A 27,175-nucleotide genomic window follows, 5' to 3' on the forward strand; every position below is an offset into this window, starting at 1 on the left:
TATCTTTTGCTCCATCAGTGATCTTTTTTCTTTGTTTTTATCCTTTGCCTTTACTCAACTGGAATATTTTAAGGGGAAGAGCTATCTACTTCTGTAGATCCATGAGTTTCACAGAGAGAACATAGGTTTTCAACATACATTTATTTAATCAGTTTATCTTTCTGATTCTGAAGAACTCCCACCAAGATGCATAAATGTCCCAGGGTATCTGGCAAGTAGTTATATATAAAGTATCAATAATTAAAAGGAGGTAGAATTAGGATAGAGCCTGATTAAGATGTAACTCACTTGGGAAGAGAATCAAAGTTATTGAACATGGCTGTAGACTGGAATATGAAGTTTCTGTTTAAAAAAAGAATGACCATTTTGGGGCACCTGGGTGGCTCAGTCACTTGAGCATCTGACTCTTGATCTCGGATGAGGTTGTCGATCTCACAGTTCAGGGTTTTGAGCTCCCTATGGGGCAGTGTGCTCACAATGCAGAGCCTGCTTGGGATTCTCTCTCTTCCTCACTCTCTGCCCCTCCCCTGCTCATGTTCTCTCTCTCTCTCTCTCTCTCTCTCTCTGTCTCTCAAAATAAATAAACCTTCTTTTAAAAATCACCATTTTCACATGAAAAACCCTTATCCACCTCCTTATTAGTATTATTTGTTGTTTTTATGTTGCTGGAAAGTTAGGACTCAGAAGACGAGACCTCAACATTGAACTTAGATCTCTATCAGAGTCCACTCAAAAGCAGTGTTTGTTTTAGTTTTTTAGCATATGAAGTGTATGGAGGAGTCTTGAGGTGTAGAACTGTGATTAGAAATCTACATAGTTTTTAATGGTGTTTTGTTGCATGACTAGTTAATAAATTTCTCTTTAAGCCCTTTCTTATGACTGTTGCCCTTTGTTAATTCAGTCCTTCAACGACCTATTAAACATCTCCTGTTGGTTGACTCTTGAGTGACATAGAGTAAGAAGGAAGCTGCATGCTGAGCCCTCAGGAGTACACAGGTTAATGGAAAAGGCATGTGTATGGACACACGTGGCCCCAGACTAATTGGGACATGTGGCCCAGCGCAGGGACAAACTAGTGTAGGGGCGGAGAGTAGAGAGCATTTCCATTCTGCAGCTAATTGTAAGCTATTATCTTGAAGTAATCAGCATTCTTACACTCTCAGCTCGAATCCCACTTATTTCCTCTGACTGACTACACAGATTGGTAAGAACATGAATTCTCAAGTGTCTTCAGGCAATTTCACTTCTCCTTTACTTTGCTGTTGCCATGCCACTATTATCTCTTATGAACCATGCTAGTATTTCACGCTTGTCTTTTTGTTTCTAATTTATTTGTTCTCTCGTTTAAAATGCACATTTTAGAAATTATACTCCAAAAGTTCTAAATTGGAATGGCAGCTAGCAATATAATTAAAGCTGTCTTTTTATGTATTAAGGAAAAGACTGGCTCCAAATGGTAGTTTACCTGAATATATTTTTTTTAAGTTTTTATTTAAGTAATCTCTACACCCAGCATGGAGCTCGAACTCACAACCCGGAGATCAAGAGTCACATGCTCCTCTGACTGAGCCAGCCAGGCACCCCCAATAGTTCTTTTTTTTTTTTTTTTTTTTTTAATTATTTTGAGAGAGAGCACTTGAGCACACATGAGCGGGGGAGGGGCAGAGAGCGAGAGGGAGGGAGAGAGCATCCCAAGCAAGTTCTGCACTCTCAGTGCATAACCTGACACGGGGCTCAAACCCACAAACCATGAGGTCATGATCTGAGCCAAAATCATGAGTTGGTTGCCTAACCGACTGAGCCACCTAGAACCCTCCCCGCCCCGAATAAATTTTTAAAGGGATCTTACTCTGGGCTTTGAAGTTGAGACATGACCCTACCAGTCTTGATGAATATAGGACATTTTGCATCTGAAAGCTTTTTGGTAAAAATTGGTTATGTATAGGTAAAATATGGAATTTTTAGAAAGCAAGAAGTGACATTGGTGATGATTGTGCCAAGAAAGAGTCTTTTAATAGGCAGAACCCACTTTGGGGGGCTCTGAGAATCAATTCTCCTCTTTCAAATTTAACTAAGTAGTCACTGAAGGTGGTAGAGCCCTTGGGTAAGTTCTTTCCTGTAGTCTGTACCACTTAGGAATATACCAGAAACTCCTAGCTGATTTCAGGCCTTAGGCTCAGATAGCTGAAATTTCTGGCCAGTAGGTGATGTTAAACTAAGACCTTTAGCACTGAGAAAGAGGGAAACCCAGAGGAGTGACTGGATGACAGAGTGATGCCTCTACTTTTGGAGTTGTACCAAGGCAGCAAAGTAGAAATCTGCAGTGAAATTCCATCCTCCAGCACTTAACAATACTGAGAGTGAGCCACTAAGTCTCTGGAGGAACATTCCAGAAGGCCTCTCCACAGTATCTAGTGAAGTAGAGGAGCATGCCCGATTAAAGAGGTACATGGACTTTGGGGATCTAGCCTGACTGGTTCCTGTAGGTTAAGAAGAATATATTTTCTTTAACGGAACAGAGCAAGAGGGTTTATATAGGAATATCTTTGCTTAAAAGCTTTTTCTTTAAAATGATTATTTTTTACATAATAAATTATTTTCTCCCTTATTTTAAAAGCACCTATACTTATGCTCTTATAATAATATTCAACAGAGCCCTATTTTAAAGGGTTTACCCTAACTGTAGCTGTAGTAATTTTGTAGGTAAGCTGTAATGTGTATTTTTCTGAAAGATCATGGACAGATTATACTTAACTCCAAATGTCAATGATATAATTGGGGATATTTTGTTAATTTCACATGCAAATGGTTTAGTTTTGGGTAATAACATATTTCAGGTGTAAATTATATTGTAGAACTCCAAAGTAGAATTACCAAAAACTAAAACTGTTTAGAAAAGTTACAGTCTCAAAATTCTCATTTATATAACTACAGGTAGAGCTAGGGATTTTTAATTTATAAGACTATAAACTGTAACTTGGGGGCTCAATTTGCCTATAAGCAAAATAGTCAAGTTGCTTTCCAAATAATATAAAGCCTAATTAAATAAGATTTTTGGATGGGAAGCCTCTACACTTGAAGGTTTAAATTTTCCTCTGATTATAATTGGAATTCCAATGGCATTTTAAGAGAACTTGACAAGTTGATTCTAAAGTTATACAGAATAGTAAATAGAATAGCCAGGACACTTTTGAAAAATAATTCCCTAATCAGATAAAAGGCTATAGTAATTTAAAAATTTGCTTTTATTGCAGCACTAGACAGTCCCGTGGAACAGAATGAAAAATCTGGGTAGAGCTCCATGGATACATTAAAACTTAGCATGTGATAAATATGGCATTTCATATCAGTAGAGAAAAGATCAATTGTATTTAGAATTCAGTGTTTTATATGGGAAAATAAGACGGCTATTTTGTTTATGAGGAGTTTAAGGAATTTGCAGTTTTGATTTTACAGGCTTTTTGCCTCATACTGACTCTCGGAACTAATCAACAAAATATTTGACCCACTGTACTTTCCTGAGTGATGCCACATGCACAAAGAAATAACAAAAAGAAATTATCTATAGAAACCAAAAACCTAATATTGGCTTGAGGGGAGATGGAGGTATTAAGTGGGAGTGGCATCTAAGAGTTTGGGTCAAACTGTGTAACACCAAGATTTTAGGTGGGTGTGTTTGTCTTCTTCATTAATTGTTTGCACATTTTATAGAGGTTTTCTTTTTTTAAAAAATTGTTAAATATTTATTTATTTTTGAGAGAGAGAGACACACCCAGAGGGTGAGTAGGGGAGGGGCAGAGAGAGGGAGACACAGAATCAGAAGCAAGCTCCAGGCTCTGAACTGGCAGCACAGAGCCTGACATGGGGATCAAACCCACCAGCCATGAGATCATGACCTGAGCCGAAGTCGGACGCTTAACCGACTGAGCCACCTAGGTGCCCTGAGGTTTTCTTAGTTTAATCTGGTGAAATCAAGAAAATACAGGGTCTCGCCTGCACATTAGTCAGAAAATAGTAGCTGCAGTTTCATGCCAGCTTTAGGGCAGTGTTTTGAGATTTGCCACCTTCCTCATTATTATCCTATGTCCCTATTCATGTTATGTTCCTCAGACGTTATTCTCAACATATTTTGTGTTCTCTGCCTTCCTCCACTAGGAGCGGCCTGCTTCGGACTCCTGGCAGAAACTGGAGAAGTCTCGAGAGTATAAGAACAGTAACCAGCTCCGGGAGTACCAGCTGGAGGGGATGAACTGGCTTCTTTTTAACTGGTATAACAGGTGAGGAACCAGAACCAGGGCTGTCCTCATGGATGATTTTCCTCCCAAGTGTGTACCGGGAGCTAGACTGTCACCTTAGCCTGCTCAGAGCAGCAGTAGCAAGGTGGTGAGAGTGTGCAACCTAGCCATCGGTTTAGGGTGCTAATCTTTGCACAGGATGCGTGCCAAGACTTTACATCAGGTGCTTCTCCAACCAGAAAGAATGGTCTGTAGACATCATTGACTTTGTGCTGCTTTTTACTTGTCCATTCTAGCCACAAGGTTAGACTCAACCTAGATGAAACAAAATCCGAAAGGTCGTTATCTTTAAGTCTTTAGCAAAAATTGGCTCTAAAAGGGAGTAGATCTGGATTTTAGTCCCAACTCTGCTACTTACTCATGAGCCCTGGATGTTCTAAACTTGGGCTGTAATTCTCAATTTTGGACTCTTTGTGCTTTAGGTCTTGTCAGAATCTAGGCGAAACAGATGAAATTTGAGATTTTTGTAACATTCTAGAGTATACACCTAGTATGGATTCTAAAGACAGAATGCTGCAGTGGAGAATACACAAGATGGGACCCTGGTGACCTGTGTTCTAGCACAGTCTGCACCACTTAACTCACAGAGCCTCTCGGAGTGCGGCTCACGTGGCCTTTCCAGGTATTGGGTTCCCCATCTGTACAGTGAGGGGCGAGACTGACAGGGGCCACACCCTTCGAATGTCACAGCTCTGTGCAGTCTGTGATTCTGGGTCACCAGAAGAGACCACATTCTTACTCTGACAAGGAATTTATTGTGTGGGTTAAAAGTTAACCCTTGATGACAAAAATAGTAGACCATGAAATTCACGTAACTTAATCTTTTTATTTTTGCCTTGGCTTCCATGACGTTTGTCAGGTACAGAAATTGGCTTAGGTTTGAGGCATATTTCTCTCCTTGTGGCTCACTATTATTTTAATTTTTGGTATTTTCAGTTTATATGGACCTCTTTCCTGTATTTTCTCCCAAGTTGCCATAATTCCTTTTTGGAAGTAGTCAGGGTGTGAATCATAAGAATAAAAACTTGCTTTAGTTGCATCTGTGGAAAATGCTGATAAGGCCCTACACTGATGACCTTATAGGTCAGGGTGTGCTTCTCAAGTATCATTTTAGTTCTGCCCAACCTCTGCCGCTTTCCTATATCGATGATGAATTATCTGTATTTCTTACTCTACAGAAAAAATTGTATTTTGGCTGATGAGATGGGGCTGGGGAAAACCATCCAGTCCATCACATTCCTCTCAGAGATATTCCTCCGAGGAATCCACGGCCCTTTTCTCATCATCGCCCCACTCTCCACCATCACGAACTGGGAGCGAGAGTTCCGGACGTGGACAGAGATGAATGCCATTGTGTACCATGGCAGCCAGATCAGCAGACAGATGATCCAGCAGTATGAGATGGTGTACAGAGACGCACAGGTGAGACTTACATGGGTCTTAGAGACCCGGTGACAGCCTGATGTCGTTCAGAACAGCCTTCCCGTCACTTGTCTTCAGGAGTTTTAATGCCTTGCACCTTAGGTTGCTGTTGACTGACTTTGTACAGTCTTATGTTTATTGAGGTCGACTTTTGTTTCTCCTTGGTAGTTTACTTTGATAAAACACGGAATTTGTAAGGCATGCTTGACACTCTCTGACATGCCAGAGGCTCTTCTTGGGATACTGAAAGCTTGGCTTCTTGGTTGGCTTACGAAGTTTCTTTTACATGCAGAAGATTTTATCTGAATTGTTACATGCTCAGTGAAAAAAGTGGGGGGAAGAATTAGTGTACAGAGGGTGGGTTCCTAGCCAGGGAGTTTGGAGAGGTGGTTAACACATTTGACAGGGAAGGATAAAGAGAAGATAGGATTCACATTGTTAAAAGCACAATAGATTGTGGTGTTTGTTAGGTTTTTGTTATTTATAATCACTTTACTGAGTATGCTTGTAAGCCTGTCTGGCCACTGGTTTTTCTAATCAAGCAAGGTGAAAATATAAATGAATCCAGCCAGAGGGAAGCCAGTGCTCTCCCCCAGGGACTTCATAAAGCAGCAAAAGGAGACACTTGGAAGAAATTTATGATGTATTCTAACACAGTGCATCTCTGCTCTTTCAGTGTGATAGCAACACTAAGATAGAGAAAAGACATGTGTCCTGTCTGGTAGCTCTTGTCCCAGGTGAATCAGGAACATTACTTTGAACTTGTGCTAGAACCCCAGTTACAAGGTGAAATGAACCATATCTGAAAAGGAGCGAAAAAGGTCTCCTTTGGGTCTTCAAGCTCTGTGTGGTTGAGACCAGCTCATGGCTGGGAATGTGCAAATCAATACCCGTCTGCTTTCCTTGTCATGGCAGTTAATAAACAAAAAGCTTCCTTGCTGTATCTTCCATATTTGCGCATATGTCTCAGCATCGTGAGGGCCCATGTCTCTTACTTCTGTGTCATCGGTGTAATGAGGTCTCTCTTTTGTCTAAAGGGCTGGTTCATCCTCGTATTCTCTCTTTCCTCACACGAGGAAGTGCAGTGCTTACTGGCTTCTGTCACCTAGGCCCGGGCATTTTACCGCACTGCCTCCTCTGCTCCCGCCGGGAACACATTAGCGGAATTCTGTAGTCATGGCATAAAGCTTCGCCTTCCGTTGTGTCACCCTCAGGGAAACCCCCTTTCAGGAGTCTTCAAGTTCCACGTTGTCATCACAACGTTTGAGATGATCCTGGCAGACTGCCCAGAGCTGAAAAAGATTCACTGGAGCTGTGTGATAATTGACGAAGCCCACAGACTGAAGAACAGGAACTGCAAACTTCTGGAGGGTCTAAAGCTCATGGCCCTGGTGAGAGCTAGCAAGCTCTTTACATCCACACAGGTTCCGTGTATTCACTGTGGAGGAGGCATTCTGTAGCCATTCTGCATGTAGCTTACTTGTGCATAGTCTGCTTACTCTAAATTCTCTTTTTGCCCTCTATATGTGTGATAGTGTAGGAATCAAAAGGTTTTTTGTTATGAACTAGGTCAACTATTTGACCTTTGCCACAAATAGATTCCCAAAGGGAACCGGGGGAATCTGAAATACCATGAAATTGGTGACCTGGAAATGTAAGGTGTTTTGGCTTATTTCCAGGTACCAAAGATGATGGTCTTGGCACAGTGCCCAGTATGTAGAGGGTAGGCACTCAATAAGAATGAATGAACAAATGAATGAGTGTTGCTTTCACTAACATGACATTGCTGCTGGAATCAGTGATGGGAAAGGAAGGTTGATCTATTTATTGACCATACCCTCATGAAATGGCGGCGTCCTCTCTTTGCATAAAATCCAAACAGAATTGCCCCAAAGTGAGCACAGAATTCCCTGGCTTCATTTTCCCACCAAAGCACATCATGTTGGTGGCTCGCACACTGCTCATGGTGGACTGTTAATTTGTGCAGGAACACAAAGTACTGCTCACTGGGACACCGTTACAGAACTCTGTGGAGGAGCTCTTCAGTTTGCTGAATTTTCTGGAGCCATCACAGTTTCCTTCAGAGACTGCTTTCTTGGAGGAATTTGGAGATCTGAAAACTGAGGAACAGGTAAATAGGGGCCTGAAGGACTGAGAAGATGGTGTGGTGATTACCTTCACCGTCAGGGAAAGGACAAGTCATTGTCACCATGGGGACAGGCACTCACAAGTTCTCACATCCCTCCTAAAATGAGCATTACCTCCTTGATTTAATTTGTTTGTTCACATTGAGGAGGTTAAACTGATTATTAGGAGTTCTTATTACTCCAGAGGATAAATGAGTCCACATCCAAAATATCCTGTGTTAGCACATCAGGCCTCTTGCCTTTGCTGATCTCATGTGTAAGTTCTTTGATTCTGTTCAGCCCTGGACTCAGGAGCGTGGTGCTTTCTTCTGCTTTCCTCATCCTTCCTGCTTCCTCCTATATAATCTGCAGCATGTTCCCAGGCTTATGTTCTCGAGTACAACAAAATACACAGGTAGTGAGGAAAAGAAGGCAGTCATATACTAGAGTAGTTGCTAAGTTTAGTTTTGTCCAAATCAACCAGATTTCCTCAGTTTTCAAAGATCTGGTCCTGAGACCAGCTTATTGGACTCAAAGCTAAGTCAGAACTACCAAAGTTAAGAAATACCTATCTATGATGGGTAAAAATCTTGACTGAGGTTCCAGAAATAAGCCAGACAAATTGAAATGCCATAAGAGGAGCAAGTAATAGAATTGGGGATTTTATAAAAGAGAAGGTCACCTCTGTTTGGGAATAAAGAAAGCCTTCATGGAGAGAGTACAATTTGGAAATGGACTTTGAAAGGTGGGTATATTTTTAGTCATGGAGAGAGAAAAGATGGTGACTACTTTGCACAGAAAAAAAAAAAAAAAAAACCCACCCAGCATAATCAACCGTGGAATTTATTCCATCGTAGGGAATCATCTGGTTGAGCTGGAAACAGGGTTGATGAATTGTGGAGTATGAAGCCAGAGGGGTTGAGGGTTATATTGTGGGAAGATCTTAAAAGACAGCTTGAAGAATTTGGTAGGTATTAGAGAAGCAATGCAAGGCTTTGATTGCAGGGATGACATAATTAGTTCTGCTAAACTAACCTCGCAGTGGTGTGAGAATGTGTTGGGACAGAGAATTTGGGGACTGACAAGGTTTGGAAATTTCACTAACAGGTGTCAGGAGCACACTCTCAGGTTCCGGTCTGTTTGTTTCTACTTCTGTGGCAACTCAGACTTTGAGAGCAGTGAATAATCAAACTTAATTCCACTTCTCTGCATTTGCAGTATCTATTGATCTTTCAAAAGCCAGCTCTCAACCCTCTCTCCATTTTTGGACCATTGGCAATGTGTCCTCTTCTCCCGTTGCACTTATTTTGTGGTATGCATTTTTTTCTTCTTCCTAGACAATGACCTCCTTGAGGACAAGGCCCACCTCTTCTCCAAAGTTGTGTTTGTTGTATTGACCAGCACAGTGTCTGGCATGTAGTATACTCTAAATGATTCAAGGTATGAACCAAGTCAAGGGCAAAGCTGAACCCAGCATGTGGCAGATTGACATTTGTCCATATCTTTAATAATTGTCTAGGTGTGTCTTTCCTGTTTGGGTTCTTATACAGTAATTCCTAATTCATTTGGGGGATAGATTCCTAAGTACCATGGTTGGTAAAATCAAGATCTCACGAATGGGTTATATTGAAGATTGGGGTTATTTAGGAGAAAACCACAAAAAGTGGCCACAGATGTCTAAATTTTAAATCACAGTAAATAAAAGGTCCACAAAGCATCTATTTCCAAAGTGAAACATATTCATCAGTGTTTAAAACCTGTACCGGTAACTCTTCTAAATCACTGTCTATAAATTACTTTATACTTCTTTCAGGAAGCGTTGACACTGCACCCGACTTATTTATGCAGTAAATAAGTACCCCCTTTTAAGGCATTTTTGAACAGCCCTTTATGACTTGCAACAATCTTTTGCACTTGCCCTTTCTTATTTTATTTTCCCAGCAGGATTAATCTTATTGGTGTCACGTTTTAGCTCAGGTTGAAGTCAGGTGCCTTGATTCTGCATCCCTTGTCTGTCATTGTCTTCTTGGGAGACGGAACAAGTGGCCTTGCCAGTGCAGTCAGGTTAGCGGACACCTGCTGTCCAGATTTGGGCTGCTAGGGAAACAGACAAATCATAGCAAAGACCACTGTCAGCTCAAAGTACCCCTGATGTGACAGCTTGTGTGATGGCATGGGAGACATCATCTTACAACATTAACTGTAAATGCTGCTACACCAAACGTGTTCGCTGCCATTACTTAGAAGTTGTAGGAGGAGTCTGCTTCCAGATGGCCTCTACTTCTTTTTTTTATTTTTTAACCTGAGATATGATGGACATATAACTTCAGTTTCAGGTGTGCATGACCATGAGTCAATATATGTATACATTACGAAATGTTCACCATAATAAATCTAGTTAGCCTCTGTCACCATACATAGCTACAGTTTTTTTCTCTGGTGATGAGAATTTTTAAGATCTCCTCTCTTAGCAACTTCCAAATGTACAATATTAGTAACTGTAGTCACCATGATCTAAATCACATTCCCCAGGACTTAACTTATTTTATGACTGAAAGTTTTAACCCCCTACACACATTTTGCCCATGCCCAGATTGCCTCTACTTTTTACTTTGTTTTCTTAGCATCTAAGTCTCCCTTTTGTAATGTGTCGCCTGTACCTCCTAACATAGCTAAAGTTGTCCTCAGGTAATTGCCGCACATGAATGCATGGTAGGGCGAGAGGGGTTTGGTTTCTCCATCCAGAGAATAGGTACTGTCTTTCATGTCTTTCTCCCTTTATCTCCTGCGAGGTTGTCACCTAGGTTCTCTGTAATTACTTGGGAATTGTAACCAGATCCCTTTTTTCCTTTAGATCCTATTATAAACTCCCCATGTTCAGGGTATCAGTGTGATCTTTCATATAGTCTACCACCGCAGTGCTATGAATAGATGCGCAGGAGAGTGTAGTGAAGGTTGGAATAGCCCGGTAATCAGTCATTAAAATCAGAGTGGGGCAGGTGAACAGGTCTCATTTCCCTGGACAGGTGAAGAAACTGCAGTCTATCCTAAAACCAATGATGCTTCGGCGGCTGAAAGATGATGTGGAAAAGAACCTTGCTCCTAAACAGGAGACGATCATTGAAGTAGAGCTCACCAATATCCAGAAAAAGTACTACCGTGCCATCCTGGAGAAGAACTTTTCCTTCCTGACCAAGGGGGCAAATCAGCACAATATGCCCAATCTCATCAACACCATGATGGAGCTGAGAAAGTGCTGTAACCATCCCTACCTGATCAATGGTGAGTCAGGGAAACAGGGAGCAACTCGGGCCTGGTGTGGTGTGCCAAAAGCTGATAATAACCAACAGTCTTAGGTATTGAGTTCCATTAGATGCTAGGATGTATGTTTGCTCACCTTTTTATGAAGCATGAAACTGAGGCTCAAAGAGGTTGGTAGATCTGGGTAAGCCATCTAGCAGTGAGTGCACGGAGCTAAGTTCTGAACCTGCCTCTACCAACTCTCTGCCCTCAGAAGATGGATACCACTCAGCAGCCTGCTGCCCTTTATTTACTTGTAGTCTGGCCCACACTGTGCACTTTGGGACAGGAAACTATCACTTAGCTGAATAAATGATCGCCATGCAATGAGACTAAAACTCTCCGCAGATGAATTAACAGTTAACTATATTAAGTAGAGAACATGTTGGAAGCTTTTTTTTACATAAAACTTTCTGATAAAATTTTAAATAAAAGGTGTCTTGGATTTGCCTGTAGCTAGTTTTTGTGATGTCGAGAGGTATGTCGTTTTGTCAGCTCTCTGTGGAGATTCTTTGCTTGCATGGGTCAACTTGGTATCTCAAGTTCTTTCTCTACTTGGTGAGATCTCCCAGGAAAGCAAAGCACCTGTTCTCTGCAAAATGGCCCTGCTGCCACTCCAGCCCCTCTGCTGCGGGCACAGACCAGGTATGCACCACAGCACTGCCTCACCAACTGGCCTGCTGGTCCAGGACCTAGGAATTCACTTCATTTTTCTAGGATCCGTAAAGCAGAGAGAAGCTTTTATCCTCATAGTTTGTTCAAGGAATAGTTTTGTCCCATTCCTTTTCAGGGGCAGAGGAGAAAATTCTGGAAGATTTCCGAAAAACCCACAGCCCCGATGCCCCTGACTTTCAGCTGCAGGCCATGATTCAAGCAGCAGGGAAGTTGGTGCTGATTGATAAACTGCTCCCTAAGCTGATTGCAGGTGGTCACAAAGTCCTCATCTTCTCCCAGATGGTGCGCTGCCTCGATATCCTGGAAGATTATCTCATCCAGAGAAGGTGAGAACCTGTGTCAGAGCTGTTCATCAGAAGCTGCAGGCGGTTCCCTGTTTTGATACCTTTCTGATTCATGCAGAAATTATGCTGTAACAACAACAAAGCATTCAAACACGGAGAAAAGGAATCTCCTCCTAAAGACTGACTGAAATTCAGAGTTAAATCCTGTGACCAAGTATGCCCAGTTTTAACTGCCTAAAGTGAACGCTGCAGCCGATGATGTGGAGCCCTTGCTTTGCTTAAAAAAGAAATTCTACATGTTTATTTATATTCTCTCTAGTTGTAAGACACGGAATTCAAAAGCATTAGAGAAGGTTAAGAAAACAATGTATTTCCTTTTTTATTTTTTGCTTAATAATGATGAGAGAAATATATCCTGGAAAACATCCCTGTATCAAGTTGCTAAGAGTATAAGCTGACAGCCCACAAAAAAAGAACTTGGGGACACTTTCTGTCCTTTCTCAGCAAACCTTCTAAGGTTTTATGATACACTAGCTATAGCATTCCAGTCTGTTGTCTTGTTCATACTCCTGTTAATTCCTTGAGTCCAAGTTCCATTACTCACGCAGGTGAACAGTATGTGGGGTTATGTTATATGGGTTGTTTGGATTCATGTGGGTTCTACTTTGTTCCTTTATCCAGTGAACATTATGTTTCCAGTCACTGGGACACAGCAATGATCCGAAGATGATAAGTTGATTTTTAAGAATTTATGCAATGAGAAAAGACTTAAGGTCATAGAAACTATTAGTTTTCGCATTGCTGAGTTTAAAGGAAATCTTTGTTTTCATATAGTAATTATAGCAAATCTCAGTTGTCTTAAATATCCTTAAAAATTCTGTTTGCTATTATAACATTTATAGAAAGAGTATTAAAACAAATGACAGATTCAACTATGGGATACGCTGACATTTAATGTTACATGAATAATTCTCAAATTAGACAATAAAAAGAATTTCTCAGAGCCCTGTAGTGGAGGTCTTTAGGTAGAGAATTCTTGAGACTTACATTATTTTTTTCTTTGAGGAATTTATAATGAGTAAATCGAAACTAGTGAAAGTAGTTTCATATTTTGTAAATCCACTATAGATTAGGAACCTATTTCCAGAACACTTGCTTTTTATAAATATATATATTATCTTACTTTTCAAAATGTATGCAACTACTAGTGAGCAGTTTGGTTTTTTTTTTTTTTTTTGGTTTTTTTTTGAGAACCCCTCCAAAATGAGTAGCAGTGTAACTAATAGACTTTTGCTAAGTACAGATGTCTCTACTTAGCACCCTTTTATGCTATTTTTCCTTAGCATTTATTGCTCATTTTATTTTCAAGTTATTTAGGTATTACAATTTCTCTTGAATATATGGACATACATAACACCACTACTGGCTCAAAGCTCCCACTCATACTCGGGGAGTTATCTTCTACTTTGCACATGCAAACATTTAGTTTCATTGTCAATTTTATATATTCTCCTTTTTATTTAATATATCATGGATTTTTCTTTAAACTCATTTTCCCACAACATAATTTTGATAATATTCTTTCTCATAGGTTGTTCCCAGTTTTTCAGCATTTTCAGGAACTCTGTAGCTATCCCTTTACAGTCATTGTGAATGTTTCCAGTTATTACCTTAGGCTAAATTCTGATTTTAAAAAGCATTTGGTACATATTTCCAAAACACCCTCTAGAAAGATATTTTTATTTTTATGCCTTTCAGCAGTGTATGAGAATGCTTTTCCCCCCTCATTCTCTGATTAATACTGTTTTTGCTGCTTAATCTTAACTAATTCAATAAGCCAAAATTATTTTGTTTTAATTTGTATTTCTGATTAATAATGAGAGTAAATATTTTCCCATATATATATTAGCTATTTGTATTTTTGTGTCTTGAATTGCTCATTCATGTTCTTTCTCCATTTTCTGTTGCTCTTTGCCTTTTTATTTATAAGAACTATTTGTTTACTTAAGAATATAGCACAGGGACACCAAGGTGGCTCAGTCGGTTAAGCCTCCGACTTCGGCTCAGGTCATCATCTCACAGCTTGTGAGCCTGAGCCCTGTGTGGGGCTCTGTGCTGACAGCTCAGAGCCTGGAGCCTGCTTCCGATTCTGTGTCTCCCCCTCTGTCTGCCCCTCCCCTACTCATGCTCACGTGCTCTCATACACGTGCTCTCTCTCTCAAAAAATAAGTAAACATTAAAAAAAAAAAAAAAAGAATAGAGCACAAATACTTCCCCAGTGTTGTTTTTGACTTTTTGTTTATAGGTGTGAGTTTTTGTTTATTTTATTTTTAGAAGTTTTAAATTTTGAAATAGTCAAAACTTGCAGTCTTAAAGCAGCTTTGTATAAACTTAAATGCTTATTTATGCTTAAAGGTAAGGTTAAATACTTAAATTCATGGGTTTGAAAACCATGCAATTATATAAATATTCTCAAGTATTTTCTTTACACTTTTTTTTGTGGTTTCTTCACCCCAGCAGCATCCAGCAGGGTTCTTCTGGCCTTAATATCATGGTTACTTTTTTCTCTTTTTTTTTTTTTTATTAAAAAAAAATTTTTTTTAATGTTTATTTATTATTGAAAGAGAGAGACAGAGCACGAGCATGGGAGGGGCAGAGAGAGAGGAACACACAGTACCTGAAGCAGGCTCCAGGCTCTGGCTGCCTGCACAGAGCCCGACGTGGGGCTCGAACTCGCAAACTGCAAGATCATGACCTGAGCCAAAGTTGGATGCTTAACCAACTGAGCCACCCAGGCGCCCCACTTTTCTCTTTTTAATTTAGCTTTCATTTCCAGCAAAGTTATACATGCACATAATTTAGGGAACCAAATTGTTCTGTTAGACTTTTAAAAAGGTGCCTTTCCTGATAGCACCCTTCCCTCCCAGCCCGTTTTTCCAGCCCCAGAAACAATGACTTTAAGTTCTTTATGCTGTTTCTTTTGGGATTTATAGCCATACCTAAGTAATGTTAGTAGTTGTAATATCTTGATGATGTTTAGTTTTAGGTGTTAGCTGTTCCCACTATGGAAGATGAGCATTTATCTTTTCTCATTGCCCTTCATAACCACCACACGACTTACACAAATGCTGAGCGATAGCTCTGACCTATAGTATGCTGTTTACATTTTTTTCTCTCACAATTTTTATTTTTCATGAAGCTAAAAATTCTCCTTCATTTTATTGCCTGTTTTTCTATTTCCTTATTATAATTTCAGCTCCAGAATTGACCCTGGTTGTCTAAATCTCCTCTTGTTATGTTCAAGCCTGTCAGCTTCCTGGGCTCAGAGCCGCCTCTGGTGGGGCTGCTCGTCCTGCCTTCTCTGGCCAAGTGCTCTTCCCACCTGGTACACGTTGCTACCTGGGCTCTCCCTTCCTTCATCACACTGACAAGTTCCTTTCCTTCCCTCTGGAATAAAACCTCCTTGGTGAATCCCGTGTATGGCTTTGGGGAGCTTCTGAGGAAGGGTGAATGATAAATGCATGTGGAGACTGTCTGGAATGTTCGCAGTCTGCTCTTCTTGAGTAACAGTTTGGGTTTAGGATTGGAGGTTAGAAATCCTTTCCCCTCAGAATTTTAAGGTTTTAGTCCACTGTCTTCTAGCTTCCACGGTTGCTGCTTAGAAGTTCAGAGCCCTTGTGCTTCCTGGTCTGTGTATGTGACATGTTTTTCTATTCGGAAGCATTGATTTATCCTCTTTGTCCCAGATCTGTGGAATTGCACAGCGAACTGTCCTTTGTATGGGATCTGTTGACCTGGATACCGAATAGGTCTTTCTCATTTGAAATCTGTGTTCCTTCAGTTCTGGAAAATTTATATTTTATCTTCCACTTTAAAAATTTTTGTTTTGTTTTTTTGTATTTTGTTCATTTTGTGGTGGTTATTTGCTGGAGGGCTGGTATGTTAGGAACTTCTGCCTCCATACCAGAAGCAGGAGCTTCTGTGTTTCAGATCAGAGGCTTTCCTTTCATGTCTGGTCTTAGCTGGCAGATGGTGGGCTGGTTAGAAGCTCTGGGTATGTGGGCCAGGCTGTTGACTGTGGGTTTTACTCTCCATATATGAACACTATCCATCTAACTGGATCATCTCATTGGGGAACCTCCAGTGTCTGTATTTTGGGGGTGTTTCTCTTCCTGTCTTTTGCCTAGAGGATGGGAGCTTGATTGTAATGGGAGCCAGTTATGAGGAACGGGTGGCGAGAAATAGGGAGTTCTCAGTCTCTCGCTCTTCCCTTTTGTCAGTATAGTACCTCTAATGGTGCTTGGTGTCTCCTGGGGGAGAGAGGACTAAAGGTCTTCTATTTTACCCTCTTCAAGTCTGGGGTGGGTGATCTGTAGGCTGATACTTTCACAAACACTCAGCCAGTTCCTCTGTTTTAGATTCTTTGCATCCCCATTTTCAGGGTTACCTGGTGCCACCAATGCATGATCCCTTTGGACATTCACTATTGAATTATTTCTAATCTGAGAATCTTTCTCTAGATTTCTTTGTTTTTTTCTTTTTCTTTTCTTTTCTTTTTTTTTTTTTTTTTTTTACATTTCAGTCTTTAGTCTTTCTGTAATTTTGGTAAATGGCATATAATGAATGTCTAATTTATTCCCAAATGTGTCTCATTTTTAATTCAAGAATTCCTCCATTAATATAAAACACTGTCCATAAAATATACTGAAATACTATTTATGCTGGGTGTGTGTCTAACCTGTGTATTCTTTTGATCAGTATTTCTATTCCTTTGCTCATGTATTATTGCAGATAAACTTCAGAATTATTCTTTTTTAATCTACCTCTGACTACAGAAAAAGTATATATGTATGTGGGTACACACATGTGCATATTTGTGTTTATGTATACATATATCCATTGGTTGGGATTTTGATTGGCTTTTATACATTTAGTAGGACAGGATTGACATCTTTGCAAAACTGAAGAATCTGCTATTCACTGCACGTATTCAGGTATTCCATATACACTGTTGGTTCACTAAATATTTATGACATGCCTGCCTTGTGCTAGAACCTCTGGAGGTGTTAGGGACATAGTGAACAAACCAACATGGCGCCTAGAGTCATGTTGCCAAGTCCTACATATTTCTTTCTCTGAGCCTAAGTATTCTGTATGTGTATGGCTATTGTTGAGTGGGATTCTGTTTTTTTTTTTAATTCTTTTTGTTTTCCAGCTGGTTATTACTGAGAGATGAGAAAGTTTTTCATTTTCCTTCAGGCCTTCTGAGGTCAGCATTTCCTGTTGTGCCAAAAAAAATGTCACTACCCGCCCCCCTTCCCAAAACAAAGCACACAGGTTTTCTAGACTGCCACCTGCTTCTTGTTGAAATTTGACAGTGACTGAGAATTACAGTTTGATGAGCCACATAAACTCCTAGGGATTTTGTTCAAAATATAGTTGACTCAGAGGGTTAATTGCTGCACTGATGTTTTGTGTGAAAATTTTTTTGATGTCTGATTTCTTCATTCAGACTTACTAGCCTTCAAGATGTTCTTTGTTCTTGAGCCTTGTTGCCTCTCCAGCTGTCAGTTTGGTTTTGGTCCCACTTAATTTCATGCCATAGTCTCATACAGGGGTGAGGGCATAGCCAAGGGATCTGGCTCAGGAGTGAGGGGAGTGAGGAACAGTTTAAAAGAGCTCAAATAATGGGATGGATTTTTAGTTTTGTGTTCTTTGAAAGCACTTCCTCAAAACTGAACAAGTAATGGAAATGAGAATTAATATTCCAGTCATCCTGCACAATTTCTAAAACTGTTCTTGTATCATAGCTGGCAAAACAGTATAGTTTTATGGGAATTTTTTCCTTGGCTGACGGTTGAGCTGTAGCATCACTGTAGCATCACGATTGATTTTTCCTCCTCTTTAATGCTGTGCTAATTCCCTGCCTCCCTCGATCTATGGGCTTCTAACTTCTCTCTGATGGCTAGAGGTGTCTTGTCAAAGAACACGAATCCTCTGTGCCTGCAGCATTAATTGTTCACATGTATGATGGTGGGGGTGGTGGCATCTCTCATTTAATTGAATCTCAACCTTGTCCTCTGGCTCCAAATCCTGTACTTCCATCATATCACCCACATGCCCAAATTTCTGAGTACTCAGTGCAGGTTCTCAGTGTACTGGTTTATCAAAACCATGTTGGTACCCATAGTGTCTTCTTCCACCTTCCACTAGACTTATCACCTTCCTAAATTTACTGGTGTCTCTTATTTATCTTTAATTTTCTCTTTTAAGTTTAAAAAAAAAATTTTAAGTTTATTTTTGAGAGAGAGACCATGTGAGTGGGGGAGGGGCAGAGAGAGAAAGGGAGAGAGAGAATTCCAAGAAGGCTCTGCACCATCAGCACAGAGCCCAATGTGGGGCTCAAATCCACGAAACCAAGAGACCATGCCTGAGCCGAAACCAAGAGTCAGATGCTTAACCGATTGAGATACCCAGGTGCTCCTTTAAAATTTTTCTTTAAATTCTTTTATTTATTTTTGTCTCTTTTAAGTTTTTAGGGCAGTCTTTCCATTCTCCTGCATTGAAATGTAGGGTACAATATGAAGGCCATACAGCAAACTGGTTAAGAATATGGACTTTGAGGGGCACCTGGGTGGCTCAGTTGGTTAAGCATCCAGCTTTGGCTCCGGTCATGATCTCATGTTTCATGAGTTCGAGCCCCATGTTGGGCTTTGTGCTAACAGCTCGGAGCCTGGAGCCTGTTTCAGATTCTGTGTCTCCTTCACTGTCTGCCCCTCCTCTGCTCACACTCTTTCTCTCTCTCTCTCTCTCTCTCTCTCTCTCTCTCTCTCTCTCTCAAAAAATAAATAATAAACATTAAAAAAAATTTTTTTTTAAAGAATGTGGACTTTGAGTCAAATGGATCTCAGTTCAAGCCACTCACCTGCTCAGTGACTGAGCAAATTAGTTTGCTTGTATGGGGTTTTATTGTTTTTGTTTTGGAAGTTTCCTAGAGTCTAAAATAGGGATGATAAGAAAAACATCCCTTAGGATTATCGTGAGGTGTTATAAAGTGATGGTGCAGATCAAGTGTGTATCACAGTGCCTGGCTGGCTGGCACGTAGCTTGATGCTTAAGAGCTTGCTACTAATACTGCTGCTGTGGCTGCTATTAATGAGAATGACCATTATATCTAGCTGCCTTGTGGTTTTATAGAATTTAGGCATACAGCCTTCACTTTTATCTTGACACAGCTCTTCCTAGTCTGCCCTTATAGAAGTCATCACCTCCTGTTTTATTTGCTTCTGTAGTCCCACATATTATTCTTACGTTTATTACATTAAAAAGGAAGAAAAAGGAAAAAATCCACACCTATAATTCCAGGTGTTGGTGCACTATAGCTTTGTAAAAGGAAGACCCCCTTTTCACTTGGTTCTTTGCTTTATATGTGTCCTTATGAGTCTGAGTTGGTTTGGTTTCTCTACATATTATTTCCTTGGGTGGTTTCTTTACATGGATTTTCGTTTTCTTCAAGGAAGTCAGGATTATGTAGCCAAACTCCACTTTCTAGAACCACACAGAGACCCTAAAGTGTCTATCTATCCTTATTCCCTTACCACTTATTTATCTGAGGTTTTAGGGATCCGATTTCCCAAGTTCTGGGCTACTGATAAGGTTTCTGTCAGGATTCGTGTTCTTGGCTGTTGTTGAGTCCAGGGTGACTTGGTCCTTTCCTTACAAGGTTCCTTTTAGTTATACTTTATAAACCATTTCCTGCTCAGGGTAAATAAGAAAAGAATTAAGTGCTCAGCAGCTGTCTACCTTGCTACCGTATTTTAACTCTGTATTAATCACATGATTCCATCATAAAGATCCCTTCTGTGTATGCTTATTGGATGGACAGGTAGTAATGCACTCCCATAGCAGTTTTATTTTTATTCTCCTTCCTTTTACCCTCTCCTCCACCGTGCTTTTCGCCCTTGTTTCCACACAGGTATGTGCCTTCTTAATGATTGTTAGCTTTGCTTCCTCGTTTTATTTTCCTCAAAAAAGTCCTCAGTTTTTGTGCCCCAACCCCCAACACAGCTCAGAAACCTTCCCTGTGGTTTATCTGCGTGGCAGTGTACTGCCTGGGAGAACTGACAGGCTGGAAATGACCAGCCCAGACGCACAAGGACTGTCTGTCAGTACAGTCTGCTTCCCATTTTCACTTTACCCTGTAGCAGCTACACACTGATTTGAACTTTGATTCCTTAAGAGCACTACTTAAAGTGGGTGTTTGAGGCTTTTGTTTGCTTTTCCTGGTTCTAGGATTAGATTCAGTGCAAGTAAAAACTGGGAAATACCAGAGAATAAATTGCTCAGGCTGTGGGGACTGATATTTTATGTTCACAATTCTTCTAGTCCCTTAGTTTGTGGCTGACACTTTTGGTTTGGTTTGGTTTTTGTTGGCTTGTTTTGGTGGGGGGTACGTTTCACAATGCGGTTTTAGGTGTCTGCCCTGCTGAATATGTGGGCTGGGGGTGGGGGGTGGGATTCCTTGTGGACTGCTCTAGTTTAGTCCCAATGTAGAAGCGAGGGATTAAGGCCATGGGTCAACAGCTTCCTGCGTTGTTTGCTGCTCTCCATTGAAGTCATGATTAACACCTGGGCTTTCGTTCGTTTGGGTCCCCTCAGATACACCTATGAGCGAATTGATGGGCGAGTACGGGGAAACCTGCGCCAGGCAGCCATCGACCGGTTCTGTAAGCCAGACTCAGACCGCTTTGTCTTTCTTCTGTGCACCAGAGCGGGAGGCCTGGGGATCAATCTCACGGCTGCTGATACCTGCATCATATTTGATTCAGACTGGAACCCACAAAATGACTTGCAGGTAACCATTAGGATGATTGCTGTTTGCCTTAGCTGCCCCTGCATCGAAGAACATCACGATAGGGCCTGGCTTGCTAGAGAGTGTCTGCCATGCTCCATGCTAGGGCATCAGCTGGACCGCAGGCTTTTAGAGCCTCGGCCAGGGGGTGAAACTGAACGAAAAGTAAATGTCACCCTTTCCCACTAATCAGAGAGTGGTTCTTTTTGCTTTAAACCAAATGGTTTTTCACAGTGGTAACCTCCAGATAAAGAATAGAGCTATTTATTATCAGACATAAAGAAAAATATTAAGCTTGACTAATCCTCTAATTTTTGACATGTAGATTGATTCAGGCATTTTCATTGGTTGGTTTGTGAGATGGTCTTCTGTCCTAGATAGTAAAGGAGACACCTAACCCCAGGTTCCGTTGTGTGGCCAGGGTGACAGGCGCCCTCCCTAGTTCACTTGCTGTCTACCTAATCTGCATATTAGAGATTCTGTGTGCCCAGTTGAGTGAATTTGCAGACATGTTTGTTAGTTTTAACCAGACTAGATAATTGGTGGCTTTAAAAGATTCTTGTAAAGATTGGAGTTAATACAGTTTTTTTTAAAAAAGCATAAACAAGAAAAAGAGCTAACAGTTCTCTGGATCAGAGTTCTTTATCCACCCTGCTTCAAAGTAAAAACAGTAGCATTCTGGCCAGATAGGACAGTATGTCTGCTAAAAAGATTCTAACTTGTCAAGAATACCATTTCTAGATTTACCTCCATTTTCATTAATGATCAACTCTGCCCTAAGTATATATTGAATGCTGGGATATTTGCTAATGCCAATATGGTGAGTGGGGAGGGTGGTGGGTGGCTCAGAACCTTTTTCATGATACAGGTGATTGATAAAAGAGGGTTGGAGGCTGCTGTGCCACAAAACAGAAGAGGTGCCTTAGGGGATGCTGCAAGGGAACACACGCTGGGAAAGGAGCTCAGCTGGGGGCATTTTACCCACCACTTCACAGTCATTTGGCTTTGCCTTTTTCATTTAATGAGTTTCCAAATAAAATTTTGTTTGAAGAAAGCAGTCTACTAGATGGCACTTTAAATTATTAAATTGGTGACAATTGGCTGAAACCCAGGGGGGGAAACTCATTTGTAAACCAAATTGTGTGGCACTGTTTCAACATCCAACTTCAAAGAAAATCAGTGGACATGACTAGTTCCCCATCAGGCCTTTCTACTGGTGAAGAGATATTTGGGTCAAAGGTGAGTTACTAGATATAACGAATAACCAATTTTTAAAGGAATGCTATACTCAGCACTAACATAAAAATAAACAAAAGTTAGTATTTGATTAGGTAACTAGCAAGAACTTAATTAGGTAGTGATATAGATTAGGTGGTGCAGAACTGTTGCCCATTGGCTAACCAGTTTTAAGTAGTTTTACTGGAATACAGCCACACCCATCCATATACATATGATCTCTGGTGCTGTCATGTTACAGTGACAGAGTATCAGAATGGAGACCATAGCCCACAACATCTCAAATATTCACTATTATAGAAGTTTGCTGACCCCGATACAGGTGATCTCCTAAGTCCAGTTCTGTGCTCCTTTGCAGTGCTCATCTGACTATGAGGCTTGGTACCTGGCCAATTTGAGGCCATGGTAGCTGGATATGCCTGGAGGAATTTCCAGGAGGGAAATTGGAAACATAAGGCTGGCATTTGGAGGCAAGTCATGGTCAAGGCAGAGATTTGGGGATCACCATGCTTGATCTAGGTGAAATCCTAGACATTACCAGTTGCAAATAGGTGCCAATGCCAAGAGATAGGAAAGGGCAGAAACGAGAATGGTCAAGCCTGGTAGAGAAGGTGAAGTCATTTGAGGTGATTGATTTGTATGTGTAGCAGCCAGAGGGGGTACGTGGGGCTGTCCAGAATTAGGGTCTGGTAAAAAGGGAGAAGCTTTGGAAAACCTGTTTTTAATGTCCACTGCTGGGGAACTGGCAAGAGATGAACAAAGGAATAGCAGCGAAGTCACATGGAAATTGGTCTGTGTGAGACTTCCAGTGGAGTCAGTCTCTGAACTTCCTCTAACGCTCCGCCTCAGTGAAGGAACAAAGACCACCAGCACTGCAGGCTATGCAGGGAGGGGACAAGAGCCAGGAATGTGGCAGAAGGTAAACAAGTGAGGGCCTCAGTGACAGTGGGAGCTGCAGGTCCCAGTTAGTTAGAAGTCCTCGACCCGTGGGCTCCAGACTGGCCACTGTGCCTTCTACATCTACTGCTCTCTGCTCTATTGTTGTCATTGTTATTTTCATGTAAAAGTTTTGTAACTTAGAGGGACCAGTCCTTTATTTTTGAAATGTCAGCCAGACTGGGGTAGAAATTAAAAGATTGGGAAGAGTAATGTTAGGGCAGGGAGGTGGGATCCGTGTTAGTGGGGAGTGGGGTTGGGGGGCTGTGAGGAAGATGGGACAGAGAAAGGAAGGTCTAGTTCTGAGTCACCTGCAGAGATGGAGGTGGTGTGCTTGCTTGGCGTGGGAAGGAGCATGGGGCCTGGAGGCTGCCCACAGAACGGTGCATGCTCACCTTCCACCCTCTCCCTGCCATGTGCCCTCATAGCACAGGCCATAAGTACGATGTCAGGGAGAGAGTCTGGACACTGGGACCCTGAGACCATCCCAGAACTACAGGTGAACGCAGCTGTGAACATCAGTGAGCTGTGTTCCTAACCCTAACAGTAAAAAAAACTTAACCGGACTGCTCCCCAGTACTATCCTTGCTAGTTACGTCATGGTAACTTACACACAATCATTCACACATGTGTATATAATCTAATATTTTTGGTTAAATGCATGAAAGCTTTCAGTCATCTGTAATTCTTTATGGTTATTGAAGAACTACAATTCCTGATCTGATAGATGATGATTGTATTTCTCTTGGGAGATGGCCTTGGCATAGAACACCTATCTGTGTGTAGACTGAGATGTATTCTGCCTGGTATCAATGTCAGGGCCACAGATGGGAGAATCTCATTATGAATAGGGTCTCACGCCCTACCCTAGTGGGATTTCAGCATAGCTCCAGAGGTCCAAGTTCAGATGATAGAAAGTGTGAGTGTTCACTCTGGACTCAAACAGCCTGGAAAGATTTGGTGCAGTCCGTGGTTATCCCCAGGCAAGCCAGCATGGAGAAGCAGTGCCAATGTTGGGACGCTGTTTCTTGACTGATCCAAGGCAGACCCTCTCAGAGCGCTGGAAGTGAAGCCAACCTGAGTAGGGGAGGCTGGGCTCAGCTAAGTAGGCCCGAGGTCCTGAGAAGGGTCTGCAGACAACCAGCTTCCACAGCTAGAGAACATAGTTTCTTTCTCTGAGAAGTCAGCTGAAAGTCAGAGAGCAGTGTTACCATTTCTGGTGCAGGCTTCATTATTCTCAAACATTCATTCGTTCAGCCTTCTCTTTTGACCATGTTGCTGGGGTTTTCTGTGCTATGGGGATAGAATTAGGCTTAGGAATTGCTAGAGATTTTTTTTTTTTTTTTAAATCTAGGTCTTCATAAAACAAATGACATCAAGTGTCACATGCTATTTCCTTTGGTCTTGTTAGAACCTGATGAGTCCAGTAAGTTCTATCTGTCTTCCATGCCTAAATCTGAACCAATGAAGAAATAGACACAGTAATACAGTGGAGGATCAAAAGATGAGCTTAATAGACTGTGAAGGTGGATTAGATGATACAGCTTGACCTGTAGCCGGAATGGGGCTCCCTCAGACTCCTGCGCTCGTACACCCTCACCACAGAGAACCACTGGCAGTCATCTGCAGAGCAGAGTCTGCCCACTCAGGACCGCCAGTGACAGAAAAGACGAGGGGAAGGGGTGAGTCCACAGGAGCTCGGACCGGATCTTACGTTTCACTGATCAGTCAGGTCTCCTCCATTCAGGATAGGGAGAGGACAAGGAGGGTAGAGAGACAGACTGTCATGTTCCTGCCTGGGAGCAGACATTCCCTGTGGAAGTACGAGGAGAGGGAACTAGGACTCTTCCTATAGTATCTACTCTGGGAGCACTTCCCTCCCAAACCTTCCAGACAAGTGAAGTTCATTAGGATCTAGGATAGGAACCAGGCACTGCTCAGGGATAATGAGAGAATAAAGTGACCACCAAAGGACTGCAGCAGTCTCCGAGGTGAATCAACTTGAGGTCCCTTTAATAAGCAGACCTTACCTGGAGGTCTCAGGTAAATGCTACGTGTTCTCTCTCACCTTGAATATGTCTATGTTAGTGTCCATGTGTATAAGAAAATCAGGAGCGTAGATTCACTCTATGTCACCTTTGTTTGGGAGGCACAGCTGTGACCCAGTCCTGGTGCGTCAGGTTTCCTGGAGCACCCAAATTAAGAAATGGCAAAGGGTGTTGACAGTAGCTTGAGGATGACGAAGAGCAGTGAAAAGCAGGTTTCTTGTCTCCCCTGCAGGAAGCCAGCAGTGCTACCAGCTCAGAGGTCAGAGACAGGCCTATGGGAGTAGCAGGGTACCAGGGTACCACGCATCCCTCACCGAGACCATGAGCACCTTGCTTTCTCATTGCTCTATGGCACTCCTTCTCCTCTGGGAGCTTCCTGCTCTTTAAGGCCAGAGTTCCTGTGGGTTGGACTGGGTAACTGTGGTGGGTCCATAAGGTTCCTTGTCTGTCCTGTTGATAAGGTCCCTAAAAGGAGGATTCAGAAAGCATGGGAACAGGGCCACTGGCAGAGGGCACTGCCACAGGGGAATGCAGCATCTGTCTGTCCACAGGATCTGGGAAGGGAGAGGGAATCCAGCCCTGACCTCAGAGAGCTAGATTCCACTGGCTTTACTTTTCTTTGCTGGAAGAAAGTTCGGAATTTGTGAATGTTCCATTGTGTAATCCATTCGTTCGGTATTTGCTGAGCACTGGGACCTGCCAGGTATTGTTCAAAGGACTAGAGACAGCAGTGAGCAAGACCAATGGTTAGTGCTCTCATGGAACTTCCATTTTCATGGGGTGACAAGGAAAAATAAATGAGGTAGTAATGGATCGCATACTTGTTACAAAGAAGTAAAACAGACTAAGAGGATGGCAGGGGTTGCAGGGTACCTGGGTGGCTGAGTCAGTTGAGCATCCGCCTCTTGATGTTGGCTCAGGTCACGATCCCAGGGCCGAGGGATCAAGCCCCACATCAGGCTCCATGCTGAGCGTGGATTCTCTTCTCTCCCTGGCTCTGCCCCTCTCTCCTGCTCTCACTCTCTCTCAGGCTCTCTACAGTTAAAAAAATAAAAAATAAAAGAATGGTGGAGGTTGGTGTCCTGACTTAGAGAATGATCTAGGAACGCTTCTTTAAGAGGGTGACATCCGAGCAGAGACCTGACTGCAAGGCAGGATCTCAAATATGAGATCAGAAGAATGTTACAGACCAAGGGAACAAAAAAAGGTGAGAATGAGCATAGGTGGCACCCCTGAGGCAGATGGAATGGGCACTGACTACAGCATCAACCCCAAATAAAGTGAGTCAGGTTTTTGAGTACACTCCTATCTCTCCTTCCGGTGGCCTCTCCTTTTCACTCCCCACTTCTTTTTTGGCTGCCACAAAGCACCCTTTTGTTATGCTACTAACTCCTCTCTGCTTCCAGTAGTCAGCCAGCTCTTGACTGACTTATTGGCACATTTATTGAGCCCTAGACAGCAGGCCAGGCCCTGGGGAGACTACAGTGCCCAGGACTTTGGTTTGGGTGATAAATTGAGTCACATAGTAGAAATGGAGTGAGCAGGTATCTGTGCTATTCCCCCAAAATGTTTACATTTTAAGAGGGGATAATACCTTTCCCCAAGGAATAAATCTGGATCCGGAAACTTCCAATTCCAAAGCAGGCTTCCAAAGGAGATAATTAGGGGAGGGCATCATCTAATGCATTCTGATTCCTACTGCAGGGAGAGCCCCTGAGTCCTCTTCTGCACAAGTAGTTGGCCTGCGGATATGCACTTGTAGAGTGCCAGAAGAAATGTAAAATTGCTGGACCCGAAATAAAATACTTGGGCAGAAAAGGTGGGCTAGGAAGCTATACCACTGTGCTAGACGTGGTTAGGTTCAGGTGGGACTATAGGCAATTGTGTTTAACTTCTCTGAAATGTGGATTTTCATTAAGGACCAAGTAGCATTTTAAAGTATTAAAGAAAATGTACTTTTAAAATGTAGCAAATGATTTGAAAAAGTTGTTATGGTCAAGAG

At 41.8% G+C, this 27,175-nt stretch overlaps 1 protein-coding gene across 4 annotated transcripts in view; it reads left to right on the forward strand.

Moving 5' to 3' along the window:
* The window catches only part of CHD6 (chromodomain helicase DNA binding protein 6), a 206,698-nt gene that overhangs the window by 112,153 nt on the left and 67,370 nt on the right, over nucleotides 1–27,175 (forward strand). For all 4 annotated transcript variants that reach the window (XR_007150819.1, XM_047852262.1, XM_047852265.1 and 1 more), the window contains exons 11-17: nucleotides 4,156–4,277; nucleotides 5,474–5,717; nucleotides 6,932–7,108; nucleotides 7,705–7,848; nucleotides 10,870–11,125; nucleotides 11,934–12,144; nucleotides 20,761–20,956. Coding sequence is in view for 3 of the 4 variants with exons in the window: in XM_047852262.1 (XP_047708218.1) it covers nucleotides 4,156–4,277; nucleotides 5,474–5,717; nucleotides 6,932–7,108; nucleotides 7,705–7,848; nucleotides 10,870–11,125; nucleotides 11,934–12,144; nucleotides 20,761–20,956 (1,350 nt within the window). In the remaining variant the exon portion in view is untranslated. The remainder of the gene's footprint in view (nucleotides 1–4,155; nucleotides 4,278–5,473; nucleotides 5,718–6,931; nucleotides 7,109–7,704; nucleotides 7,849–10,869; nucleotides 11,126–11,933; nucleotides 12,145–20,760; nucleotides 20,957–27,175) is intronic.

The sequence above is a fragment of the Prionailurus viverrinus genome, chromosome A3 (genome assembly GCF_022837055.1).
Source record: "Prionailurus viverrinus isolate Anna chromosome A3, UM_Priviv_1.0, whole genome shotgun sequence".
NCBI lineage: Eukaryota > Metazoa > Chordata > Mammalia > Carnivora > Felidae > Prionailurus > Prionailurus viverrinus.